This window comes from Aulostomus chinensis, chromosome 5 (assembly GCF_037954235.1).
Source record: "Aulostomus chinensis isolate RoL2024-O1b breed Wild chromosome 5, RoL_Achi_v1.0, whole genome shotgun sequence".
NCBI classification, from domain to species: Eukaryota; Metazoa; Chordata; class Actinopteri; order Syngnathiformes; family Aulostomidae; genus Aulostomus; species Aulostomus chinensis.
This window is the reverse complement of record NC_141324.1, coordinates 6,278,597-6,292,098: the sequence shown is the minus strand read 5'-3', so window position 1 is coordinate 6,292,098 and position 13,502 is coordinate 6,278,597. Positions and strand designations below refer to the sequence as shown.

The following is a 13,502-nucleotide window of genomic DNA, read 5'->3' as shown; positions in this document are numbered from 1 at the left end:
AAAAAGGGTGTCAATAAGCAAATTGCTTTTTGGGGAGAATAATCTTCAATTTCTTTGTATAAAAAAAGCATCTCATGAAGTTCACTCAAAAATCTGCCTCATTTACATAAGTCAGAAATATTTTATCTTCCCTGCCATCCATCAATTTTCTGCTTTCCATTTATGAAGTGGGAAGTACCTACACAAATGGTAAGTTATAGTAAATTATTGCCCAATGTTCTTCCAAAACGACAATTTGAATGAATGCAGTATTCTTTTATGTTAAATATTTTTTTACAGTATGGGTAAATCTTGCTTAATGAGTTTGAAAATAAATATGGTACAAAAACTTTTTATAAGTCCCCTATGAAGTCATCTAGATCAATATCAAAATAACAACATGTGACTTTGACTAAACTCACATAACATTATGATTTCAACATTGCATTTTTGAAACATCATTTTGACAATGTATTTCCATCCATAACTGGACAAATCTTGTTTGTTTCCCTGTAGACATTGCTCACAGCTATATCAATGAGCGCTATTGCAACAAATGGAGTTGTTCCAGGTACTTTATTTGTTTTCATTTTCAATACAATACTGTCATAAGTGATCCCATTTCTCATGAAGTTTCTCAGAAAAAAATGTATTTTTTGCAGTATTTTAGGGAAAATTGCATTAGAAATTTTACGCAACAAATTTTGCTGTGTTAAGACAAACCCCACAAATTATAGTTATTGTAAAGATACTTGACCCAGTTGGCCTTTCTAGTATTTACAAATAGGCGTCTTAGGCACACAAAGATATTTTTCCCTCCTGAACCCCCCTCTTTGTAACTTGAGACACAGTGACGAAAGAGTCAGCCATGTGTATTTCCAGCACACTGATTGGTATAAGGCGGCAAGGTGGTGCAGTGGTTAACACTGTCATCTCAAAGCAAAAAGATTTCGGTTGTGAGTCCCGGCTCGGGCACGAGATCTTTCTTTGTGGAGTTTGCATGTTCCCCCTGTGCCTGCGTGGGTTCTCTCCGGGTACTCTGGCTTCCTCCCACTGTCCAGAGACATGCAATTGAGGACGAGGCTAATTGGATGCTCTAAATTGACCATAGGTGTGAGTGTGAATGGTTGTCCGTCTATATGTGTTGGCCCTGCGATGGACTGGTGACCATTCCAGGGTGTACCCCGCCTCTCGCCTGAAAGCTGCTGGGATAGGCTCCAGCCCCCCGCAACCCTTAACAGGAACAGGAATGATTTTAGCCATTTAAAAAACAGCAACAACAAACCACCTATGATACTTCTAGGTAAGCACCAAGCATGACCAGCTGGTAGAGTCACTTGAACCAAATTTTTTACATTGTGCTTAGTTTGTGTTTGGCTCAAATCAAAGTGTTTACTGAAAATGGATGGGATTACTTCCCATACAGCTTGGTAAAGAAGAAAGATGTGCATTATACCCAACATTCCACTAGAGAGATGAAATTGACATTTCCATGTTGGGCTTGCCTAAGTGGGCAAGCCCTATAACTGCTGTGTTCACTGAGTGACTGCCTAACTGAGTAGACAAGCAGAAATGTTCTTGTGCACCATCTAGAGTGAGGTGCTCACCTATGTCTACCAGGGGGTGATACAGTACCCCAGAAGAAGAGAGTTACTCATTTACATTTGCCTTGCACTTAAGTGGCACAAATGTGTGCAAAAGTGGTTTAATTTTTCTGATTGCTTCAACAATAATAATCAGATTCTGGAAGATGATTAGTTGTGCACTCATCTTTCTTGGAGGTTGGGTGCCATTCAAGAGTCTTTTTGAAGCCAATTGGTAAAGACTGAAAGGTAGAAAAACTGTTTTCAGTGTGAGGAGGAGAGACCTGTTTCCTCCTGTAGGTAGTGATGTGGGGACAGTCATCACATCTTCCTGGATCTGATTATCATTGTACACGAGAAAGACTCTCCATTTAACAGCTACTTGCCTGGGGCATGGGATTCCTCGCAATTTTGAAGCACACCCTCCTCTGATCTTGTGTACCTTATCCTAAGTATCTTTGACATTTATATTGTAATTTAATAAATAAAGATGATTTTACATTTGGAATAGGGGTTTCTTTCTCATTGTTTAGCCTCCTACATCTTTCTGGCATTACAAAGCAGTAAAGCATGAGGAAAAAAAAATACATTGATACTAAATTTATGAGCCCTTTTGCGTGAGGTATTGCTTTATGACCAGACAGTTTTGAGTGATTCCATGGTTCAGTATAAAAAAACCTTAAAGCTTAAATTTTGAATCAATAACACTCAATTGACATCATTTCTTATTCATCAATGGAAACTTTACTCCACATACAGGAACTGTTTGTTTCACTGTAAGTAATGTAGAACAACAAATATTAAAAAATTTGTAGGCTACTTACACAAACAGTTCTTTGCTATTATTTATCATCAGTTATGTTCTCATTGTTGTGCAGTAATGGGTCACTGAAAATATGTGCAATGGTTAACAATCTACAGGGAATGAATTTTGTTGTAGTCTGACCAGTGCACAGTTTCTTTAAAGCTGGTGGCTCCTACTACATGATCTCCAGATCACTGGGTCCAGAGTTTGGTGGTGCAGTGGGTCTCTGTTTTTACCTTGGGACCACCTTTGCTGGATCCTTGTACATACTGGGCACCATAGAGATCCTGCTGGTATGTTCCCATTCAGATACATACTACAAGCTATAGACTGGAACATCTTTACCATTGACCAACCCCTGCTCTGTCTTTGCTGTCTGCCCACTTCCAGATATACATTGTTCCAACAGCAACAGTGTTTAAAGCTGACAGTCAAGAAGGTGAAAGTGCAGCAGCACTCAACAATATGCGAGTCTACGGTACATGCTGCTTGGTCCTGATGGCACTAATTGTTTTTGTGGGAGTGAAGTAAGTATGCATGCATATACACAAATGCAAACACTCACAGAACATTGGGCTCCAATGTGTTCCTCTCTTCCAATCGACAGGTATGTGAACAAACTGGCCCTGGTGTTTCTTGCATGTGTGATGCTCTCAATTTTGGCCACCTATGCAGGAGTAATCAAGACAGTCATTGAACCACCAGAGTTTACGTAAGTTATGAGCTACCAATAAACAGCTCTTGTTAAGCATTAATTAATACTGTGTATGCAGTTACATTCCAGAATTAAAATATGAGCAAATTAATTGCCTTTAAGTGAGCAATGGCAAGGCTTGATTTGTTAAGACATTTTACCCATGGTCGTTTTATCTAAATGGCTGTTACAGTTTATGTTAAGGGATTCTCTTTCAGTTTACTCTGAGCGGATTGCCGAGGTTTGCTTGTTAGCTTAGCTGTCCCTGCTGGAGATCACATCTCTGACATCATCTCTTATTTAGCTACCAGAGACATCTGAACCAGTGGCAATGCTCAACATGATTTATCATGTAAAGATTGAAATAAGACCATCTCTCACCAGCACATCTGGTTGCCCATGCTCCCAGCCAGTGGAGATTGCTAGCATGCTATAGTAACTGTTAGCTTATGTCCACCAGTCACACAGTGCTCACAGTCTCTGTCAACAACAGAATCAAGCAAAGCTGCTATACTTGTAATCGCATTACCAATCCATCTTCAAAATTACACTCAATCTCATAGGGTCCAATGAATTGTGATGCCAATTTATGAGAGTTAACTTGTAGCTGGAGATAATGTGAAGAAAGCCAAACCCCCTGACCTGGCAGATACACAGAGAGAGATGGTGACAATCAGCTAACAGCAGACTCCAACAACCAGACCAAAACAGAGCAGCATGGTCAGCCTCTTGCACTTTACAACATCACCACGGATGGAAGCCCAGATAGAAGGGATTGCCACATTGTCTTTTTGGACTGAGAAGAGAGTTGGTTGGAAGCCAAGTGAAGCCATGAATGGTGCTATACTTATAGCTGAACTGCCCATAGAGTTATGGGTGTATTCAATCAGTGGGATGTGAGTTTTCCAAGCAGCTGGATGGTAACCAGATACCAAGCTGGCTTATGCACTTCAAGGTGGATGGAATGCTTTGTACTCTAATTTTCTCTCTGTACAGTGTTTGCCTTCTGGGGAACCGTTCTCTGAGGAATGACAGATTTGAAACATGTGCAAAGACTGAGATTGTGAAAAACAACACTATAACCACCGAGCTCTGGACCCTTTTCTGTGACAGTAAATATCTCAATGCAACCTGTGATGAATACTTCACCTTAAACAACCTGACAGAGATACAGGCCATACCTGGGCTTCTAAGCGGTGTTATCAAAGGTGAGAAGTATTTTGATGTTTTCTCGTACCCCACCCCCATCACCAAACTACAAAGAGGTGTTTCCTCTGAAGACATGTACTCTCCAAACATGACTACTGCAACTGGGTGAATAGATTACTTACTAAAGTCAATGCAAACTATGTTTTGACTGCAAGTGCATCCACTGCAAAATGTGAAAATATTGACATACATATATGTATACACACACACACACACACACACGCACACACACACTAACTGGCCACTTTATTAGGTACACCTGGCTAGTACCGGGTTGGACCCCCTTTTGCCTTCAGAACTGCCTTAATCCTTCGTGGCATGGATTCAACAAGATACTGGAAACATTCCTCAGAGAGTTTGGTCCATATTGACATGATAGCATCACGCAGTTGCTGCAGATTTGTCGGCTGCACGTCTATCATGCGAATCTCCCGTTCCACCACATCCCAAAGGTTCTCTATTGGATTGAAATCTGGTGACTGTGGTGGCCATTTGAGTACAGTGAACTCATTGTCATGTTCAAGAAACCAGTCTGAGATGATTCGAGCTTTATGACATGGCGCATTATCCTGCTGGAAGTAGGCATCAGAAGATGTGTACACTGTGGTCATAAAGGGATGAACATGGTCAGTAACAATACTCAGTTAGGCTGTTGCAATGATGCTCAATTGGTACTAAGGGGCCCAAAGTGTGCCAAGAAAATATCCCCCACACCATTACACCACCACCACCAGCCTGAACCGTTGATACAAGGTAGGATGGATCCATGCTTTCATGTTGTTGATGTCAAATTCTGACCCTACCATCCGAATGTCGCAGCAGAAATCGAGACTCATCAGACGAGGCAACGTTTTTCCAATCTTCTGTTGTCGAATTTTGGTGAGCCTGTGCGAATTGTAGCCTCAGTTTTCTTTTCTTAGCTGACAGGAGTGGCAACCGGTGTTGTCTTCTGCTGCTGTAACCCATCTGCCTCAAGGTTCGACGTGTTGTGCGTTCAGAGATGCTCTTCTGCATACCTTGGTTGTAACGAGTGGTTATTTGAGTTACTGTTGCCTTTCTATCAGCTCGAACCAGTCTGGCCATTCTCCTCTGACCTCTGGTATCAATAAGGCATTTTCGCCCACAGAACTGCCGCTCACTGGATATTTTCTCTTTTTCAGACCATTCTCTGTAAACCCTAGAGATGGTTGTGCGTGAAAATCCCAGTAGATCAGCAGTTTCTGAAATACTCAGACCAGCCCGTCTGGCACCAACAACTATGCCACGTTCAAAGTCACTTAAATCACCTTTCTTCCCCATTCTGATGCTTGGTTTGAACTGCAGCAGATCGTCTTGACCATGTCTACGTGCCTAAATGCATTGAGTTGCTGCCATGTGATTGGCTGATTAGTAATCTGCGTTAACGAGCAGTTGGACAGGTGTGCCTAATAATAAAGTGGCCAGTGAGTGCATATATAAATATATATATATATAGAGAGAGAGAGAGAGAGAGAGCGAGAGAGAGAGAGAGAAAGAGAAAGAGAGAGAGAGAGAGGACTTTTATTTGTCACGTGTACATTGTAAAGAAAACCAATGAGAGTGCAAAGAGAGCGGTATATTTGGCAATTGTTGTGCTCGGTCATGTGCTGTTGTTTTGTTGTTTATGTACTGCAATGGTGAAGCCTGTGAAAAGTGCTGACCTCAACGGCATCCTTGTTTGAGGTCATCGTAAAGTCCTGAAAAGATACGGTCTTTTTGCTTTCTGCATGCTTGTATGTCCAACATGGACTATTTCGGCCGTGTTTTTTCCTTGGCTACTCTTGGTATGTGTTTGTTGAGTATTTTAACTCATGATCATAATTCCTTGTTCAACAGCAACAGCATCATGATGTGGTATTGTCCAAACTCCAGGTTGGAGTGCAGTTCTTATATTTCTTTGTGTCGTGGAATAAGGAAGTCAAGTTTTTAACTGAGACTGAAAAAAATATTGACTAAAATGTCAATGGTGCCAAGATTGTTTCTGTCATGGACAAGTTGCCTTTTTTCATCAAATGCTGAATAGTGATAGTAATTACCTTTTAAACCTTCCTCTGATACCCATTGGTATGTTTTACCTTTGTCTTTGTTTCAATTAGACAACCTCTGGGGTGACTACGGTCCAGCTAATATGATTATAGAAAAGAAAAATCAGCTTTCGGTCCCTGCTCAAGATTCATCCAATGATATCTACAAGCCATACATCTTCAATGACATTGCCACCTTCTTCACTCTGCTGGTGGGAATATATTTTCCCTCTGTCACAGGTAAATGAAGCATTAGGACTATGATATCGAAATATTCAGTGACTCTAATAAATGAAATATAGTATATCTGATGACTTTTCATGTTTAAATATGTTGATTTCAGGTATAATGGCAGGCTCTAACAGGTCCGGTGATCTCAGAGATGCCCAGAGGTCAATTCCAATTGGAACTATAATGGCCATTCTCACCACCTCTTTTTTCTGTATCCTCTAGACTGCTCATATTTATACAATTGCTACAGATCTATCAATTGGTAAAGCAAAGCAGCATTGCCATTATTTTGTGTCATAATGTCACAGATATATTGTACATGTCTTTAGATCTTAACCACATGGTCAGACATCTCCTGTGTGGTCTTGTTTGGAGCTTGTATAGAAGGAGTGGTGCTGAGAGACAAGTAAGTGTTTGATTTCCTCTTATTCTGCAATGAAAAAAAATGGCATATTGCCACAGTTTAGTGTGGGTTATCAGAAGTTTCAAGATGATGTTTTAATAGCCAGTAAAGCCAATAGCCAATATGAGAATGTTGCCGTAGATCACATTTTGCACCACTACTACACAACTGAAACAATGAGCTCAGAACTGAAAAGAATTTATAAGGTTCCATTTTCTTTGTCTATTTATGTTTCAAAAGAAAACTAGAAACACAACAGTGTGATTGTAGGTTACATGTGTCTATCATAGTGACCTTGACCTTTGCCTGCTACAATCTTTTGAGTTCTCCCTTGAGTCCCAGTGAAATTTGGAGAAATTCCTTCAAGGCATTACAGATATATTGCATTCATGTGACTATTTAAATTATTTCAGTCTCCTTGAGTCCCAGTGGACCCCCAGTGGTAAATTTGGAAAAATGCTACAAGGTTTTTCAGAGATATGGCTTTTGTGAGGTAACAGGGACTTTGACCCCCACCAAAAACCTTTCAGTTCAACTTTCGGTCTCCATGGACATTTGAGCTGAATTTGGAAAGAAAAAAAAAGGTGTACCCATTCCAGAGATATTATGTTAGCATGAATGGGACAAATTGCCAAATTGACTGATGGACAGACAACCTAAAAACATAGTGCCTCTGGCTGTTGTCAGCATGTTGGCAGACAAAATATTGTGTATGCATTTGAATTTTCTTAAGGTAAACTAATCTTTTATATAACCTCCCAGAAGGCAGGCTGTTTTGTTATTATAATATTATCATCATCATACTGTATATTATAGATCAAATTTTACATGAACCTTCTTGTGGGTCTTCCAGGTTTGGTGACTCAGTAAAGAAAAACCCAGTAATTGGTATTTTGGCCTGGCCATCACCTTGGGTGATTGTGATTGGATCATTCTTCTCCTGTTGTGGGGCAGGGCTTCAGAGCCTCACTGGTGCCCCTCGGTTGCTTCAGGCCATTGCTCGTGATGGCATCATTCCATTCTTACAGGTTAGTGTTGCAAAGCTTTTTGTTTTTCATATCATATATCAGGCAGAGTGGCTGTCTAGCAACTGCAGGGTTGCTGGTGACCATGTCACTGTTGCTTATCAGCAAGATACTGAACCCATGATTGCTCCTGATTAGTGGGTTGTGACACCTTGCTCCAACATTGTGCAAATGTGTGAATGGTGGAATGAGGTGTAACTATAAATTTAGTGCTTTCTAATTTAGAAAAGCTCTTTATACAAACGAGTCCATTTACCATTATGGATGGACCACAGATCCTTTATTATGTTACAGACACTGAAAATGAGAGGGAAATACAGGACACCAGCAGTAGGGGATTTTAAAAGCTTTATTTTTGTCATGAAGATGCAGGATTAAATGGTGGAGGTATGGTGGAGCATGGGCTGGCTGAATGGCAAGCAAGCAGTGAGGTTGTCAAAGACAGGTAGGTGTATGTCTGAGGTACAGGGAATACTCAATTAGAAAACTGCCAAAAAAGAAACACTTGAGCAAAAGCACAACAAATTTTTGTTTAACCTGGTCAGCACCACAGTATTTTGAACAACAATCTGTCAATTAGTGGAAGAGAAGTCAGGGCATATTTATTGCCAGGTGGTGAGCTTGGTGAGAAGTCAAGGGATGTTTCTGCCAGGAGGTGAGCTCAATTGAAGAAAGGTGTGACAAGGGAGACAGGTGTATGGAAAGTCTGGGTGGGAAAGTCATGTCCACTCCAGAGAGACACTTCCTTCTACAGCCAGGTCCATAACAGGGCCTTCTTCAACAGATGCCTTCAGGCAGCCCACCAGGCTTGATTGGGTGTCTCCGGGAAAAGTCCAGGACCAGCGAGAGCAAGGGTGCATCCAAGAGTGTTTAAGGTCAAGTTTTCCAGGAGAGCCAAACAGTCTGGCATGGTTAGTATCAAGGGGCAGGTATCCTATGTTGGTCAGCAGGATGCTTCTTGTGGTCAGCAGAGCAAAGCAGTATGGGTGTCCTTCATACCTTATGACAACATTAGAAAGACCTCACCCTCCAGGGCTGGAAACAAAGATGGTTGGCTAATGATTGCACATTCAGATGGTGACATACCTCTAGCTGTGATTGACAAGTTGTTGTGTGCATATTCAATGCAGTGCAGATAAGTACTTTAGAAGACAACACTTTAGAGAAAGCAGATGCCACACAATGGAGAGTCTCGTCTCTCGCTGACCATAGTTTTGTGTCAACTGTCTGCCGCACAATCCAAGGCACCTGGTGCCCGACCTCAGGGCAAGGGCCTCATCAAGGTTTGTTTTTAAGCCCCTGCTCAAGTCTATGCTCTGACCAAGCCTGTCACTCAAACTCACACTCACATACACAAAAATACACACCTTTCATCACTCCTGAGTTGTCAATCAGGCCATGTGTCACACACAACTCCCTCTATTTATTATAGCGGTGGGACACTTTGGGGCAGGAATATTCTGAAAAATTAATGGGGAAAAAAGGATTTAAATTCTAATTGTATAGGATACAAGCTAAAGCTCTGAGACATAGTTGTGGGGCAGTGAAGACAATGCCTATCCCAGCCCTGCATGTTATGGGGAAAAAGATGCCCCCAGATATCAAGAGGGAAGCATACCAACTACTGAGCTAATCTCAAAGACCATAATAAGCAACATCCCCACAAAGGTGGTACTGCAGTAATACTAAGAGCAAGGGACAGGATGGACAGCAAGCTTTGGATCGGTTGGTGAAAGCCACACTGAGGATATGGGGTGAATGATATTGGTGTGAGCCCAACAGTAGTCATTCTAGAGATAGAACCATGGACTTATGTAATACCAAAAATGGACTTGTGGCTCCTCTTTTGCCCCCACTGTAGTGGGTAGAAGAAAATAAATGGGAAACATTCTATTTTGTTCTGACTCAGAGTCAGTTCTCAAGAGCATGAAATCCTTCAACTCCAGTGTTCAACACATCCTGTACAAAGTACTGCAAGCACACTCCAGGCTGATAGAGCTCATGATTGTTGAATTTATGTATGTTCAAGCATATAGCACAAAGTATGAGCTTTACAGAAAGAAAATGAAGATTCACTAATGTTAACATCACAGAGGGCTAGGCAATAGTTTGGGGCAAATAACTGGTAGAATAACAAAGAAGGTGGAACAATGAAACTCAAAAAAGTAATAAAGAATTTAGGTAGAACAAGGAAAGAAGGGATCATCTGCAACAGGAAAAGACTGGGTCATTCCAATGAAAACCCAGTATTCCCAGGACAATCAAAAACATTTAACCTGTCTATGCAAACTGACCAAGATACAAGCCATACCTGGGCTTCTAAGCAGCGTTGTCAAAGGTGAGATGTATACTGATGTTTCCTCTTACCCCCCATCACCAAAACACAAAGAGGCGTTTCCTCTGAAGACATGTACTCTCCAAACACAGCTGTTGCAATTGGGTGAATAGATTACTGACCAAAGTCAATACAAAGTTATGTTTTGACTGCAAGTGCATCCACTGACGAAACTATAATAGATGCTATAATGGAATGCACAAAATTCAGCCAAGAGAGACAGCACATAAAGGAGGAGCCTGGACAGCCTGGAATTCAGATTATGAGTATTTAAACACTTAAGAATCTCCTGAGTGTGCTGAGCAAGGGAGTGTTTTTTTAGTTTATTTGCCAGACGGGATAAATATATAATATTCAGTCTCTGATCCACACTTGAGCATTAGGTAGCGGAATTGGACCTTTTATGCTGGTTGCCAATGGCCATTAAAGAAGAAGAAGAAGCAACAGGAAGCTTGAACTTCTTGTGACAGCCGGTCGTTGAGTGTGACATCACTTCCCCCCCCTACCTCCTAGCCAGCCTAGCTGATTAATATATGGACACAAGCAGGAGACACAAGAGTCAATGGTGCTTGAAAAAGAATGTAAGCATGCTGTGAGTGAATTTGAAAGATTTGCCAAACCTACAGTGGGGCAAAAAAGTATTTAGTCAGCCACCAATTGTGCAAGTGCTCCCACTTAAAAAGATTAGAGAGGCCCTTAATTTTCATCATAGGTATACCTCAACTATGAGAGACAAAATGAGAAAAAAAAACAGAAAATCACAATGTCTGATTTTTAAAGAATTTAGTTGCAAATTATGGTGGGAAATAAGTATTTAATCAACAATAAAAGTTCATCTCAATACTTTGTTATATACCCTTAGTTGGAAATGACAGATGTCAAATGTTTTCTGTAAGTCTTCACAAGGTTCACACACACTGTTGCTGGTATTTTGGCCCATTCCTCCATACAGATCCCCTCTAGAGCAGTGATGTTCTGGGGCTGTCACTGGACAACACGGACTTTCAACTCCCTCCAAAGGTTTTCTATGGGGTTGAGATCTGGAGACTGGCTAGGCCTCCCCAAGACCTTGAAATGCTTCTTACGAAGCCACTCCGTCGTTGCCCGGGTGGTGTGTTTGGGATCATTGTCATGCTGAAAGACCCAGCCACATTTCATCTTCAATGCCCTTGCTGATGGAAGGAGGTTTTCACTCAAAATGTCACGATACATGGCCCCATTCATTCTTTCCTTTACACAGATCAGTCATCCTGGTCCCTTTGCAGAAAAACAGCCCCAAAGCATGATGTTTCCACCCCCATGCTTCACAATAGGTATGGTGTTCTTTGGAGCAACTCAGCATTCTTTCTCCTCCAAACAGGACAAATTGAGTTTTTCCAAAAAGTTCTATTTTGGTTTCATCTGACATTCTCCCAATCCTCTTCTGAATCATTCAAATGCTCTCTAGCGAATTTCAGACAGGCCTGGACATGTACTGGCTTAAGCAGGGGGACATGTCTGACACTGCAGGATTTGAGTCCCTGGCGGCATAGTGTGTTATTGTTGGTAGCCTTTGTTACTGTTGTAGCAGAAAATCAAGGGTATAGTAAGAAAACTCTTGTATGAACAATTCATTTTCGAGTGCATCCATAAATAACAGACGTCACAAGTTACAGGTTTGTGAAAGCCAGAACCTTTGCTTGTTTGTAAGTGCCCAAATACTTATTTTACCAGGGAATTTGCAAATTAATTCATTAAAAATCCTACAATGTGATTTCCTGGATTCTTTCCCCCCATTCTGTCTGTTATAGTTGATGACAGTGGCGTCATTTGGGTATGGCAAGGTGTGGCACTTGCGATACCTTGACTGGTGTGGAACGAACGGAGTGTGCTACTGGCACTCCTAGATTAACCCCCTGGTATACCAGGACTTTTTGCAGCGTAGCGGGACGACGTAATTCAGTCCTGTTCTAATTCTCATGGACCGATTCGTGACGATGATCTCTTCTGCTGATGCCTCTCTGCTGCTCGTCTCTGTCTGGCCCGTGCTTAGCGCACTGCATGCAAACATATAAAGGGGTTTCTGAAGTGAGACCTCTAAGGATAAACGATCTTTGGGGCTGTTTGTGCATGTGGTTACCGCAACGTCACTACCGCTACGTCACTACGCATGAATTTAGCGCTAAAACCACACACTGGGGCTGCGTCCGAATTGCCAAGTGGCAACCTACGTCCTATTGCTACGACCTACTGTTACAGCCTACTTCTACAACCTAAACACGGCGGCACCATTCGGACACCCTAGAAGATTGGTAGTGAAGCACGACCTCTGCTGGCAGAGCACAGATACTGCAAATAGGTAGACAGCACCAACGAAAGACCCACCTGCTGGCCTGACTGTTGTACTGCACTCCACTCTGAGCGCTCTCTTCATTCATTCTCTATTATTAAGCACATTAACGCACCTGTAAAGGTGTGTTCACACCGTGTCGCGTTTGGTGTGAACACATCAGCAATGACTATAAATGTTTGTGTTGCATAATAACGGGAGACTGTTGGTGGCACAAACTTGGCTTGTGGGTCCACAAGTTTTTAGAGCAAGAAGAAGAAGAAGTCAGCAGTGCATTATGGGCCATAGGTTGCTCCATAGGATGCACCTGAACCGACCAACAATGTGGACGTATTTAGGCTGGAACTTAGGTTGCTAAGTAGGTCGCAACTCGCGCCAGTTGTGGTTTCGGACAGCCTACGACCTACTCTGCGACCTACGATCTGACGTACTTGGCAAGTTGGACGCAGCGTACGACTTCCCCGGGTCACTACCAGGAAGTCGCGTTTGTTTTTGTTAGGGTTTCAGCAGAAAAGCTCCAACCTTCTGGACTGTATAAGGTAACCTCCATCAGTCCGACATCAATGTCCAACAAACAAACAGACAACAACAAACAAACTGACCAGTTTCCTTCTTGAGTCAACCAGTGGCCAGAGACAGGGTAATGAAAATAGGAGGATTTTCTTTGAGGTTGTTGATCAGGTCAGAATGGAATTCACACGCCGCTTCCCTGAGAATGAGGATCTCATATCCTCCCTCCAAGCTTTTGATATGAACCCACCTAAGTTCATGGATACCTGTATTGTTAAAGACTTTGCCCGTCTCTGTGAGAGCCATATTGACTCAACACAGCTCCAGACCCAGTGCCACTCAGCTAAGGCTTTTTTG

The 13,502-nt window shown here is 41.9% G+C and overlaps 1 protein-coding gene across 6 annotated transcripts in view; it reads left to right on the top strand.

Moving 5' to 3' along the window:
• LOC147260981 (solute carrier family 12 member 7-like) overlaps positions 1-13,502 on the top strand; it is an 88,392-nt gene that overhangs the window by 22,202 nt on the left and 52,688 nt on the right. For 4 of the 6 annotated variants that reach the window (XM_086205153.1, XM_086205151.1, XM_086205150.1 and 1 more), the window contains 9 exons: positions 496-550; positions 2,530-2,660; positions 2,758-2,894; positions 2,975-3,079; positions 4,058-4,269; positions 6,385-6,552; positions 6,656-6,754; positions 6,892-6,949; positions 7,800-7,974. In XM_086205153.1, the coding sequence (XP_086061279.1) occupies positions 496-550; positions 2,530-2,660; positions 2,758-2,894; positions 2,975-3,079; positions 4,058-4,269; positions 6,385-6,552; positions 6,656-6,754; positions 6,892-6,949; positions 7,800-7,974 (1,140 nt within the window). Of the gene's footprint in view, positions 1-495; positions 551-2,518; positions 2,661-2,757; positions 2,895-2,974; positions 3,080-4,057; positions 4,270-6,384; positions 6,553-6,655; positions 6,755-6,891; positions 6,950-7,799; positions 7,975-13,502 lie in introns of all 6 variants that reach the window. The other 2 variants (XM_086205154.1, XM_086205155.1) reach the window with 2 other exon arrangements.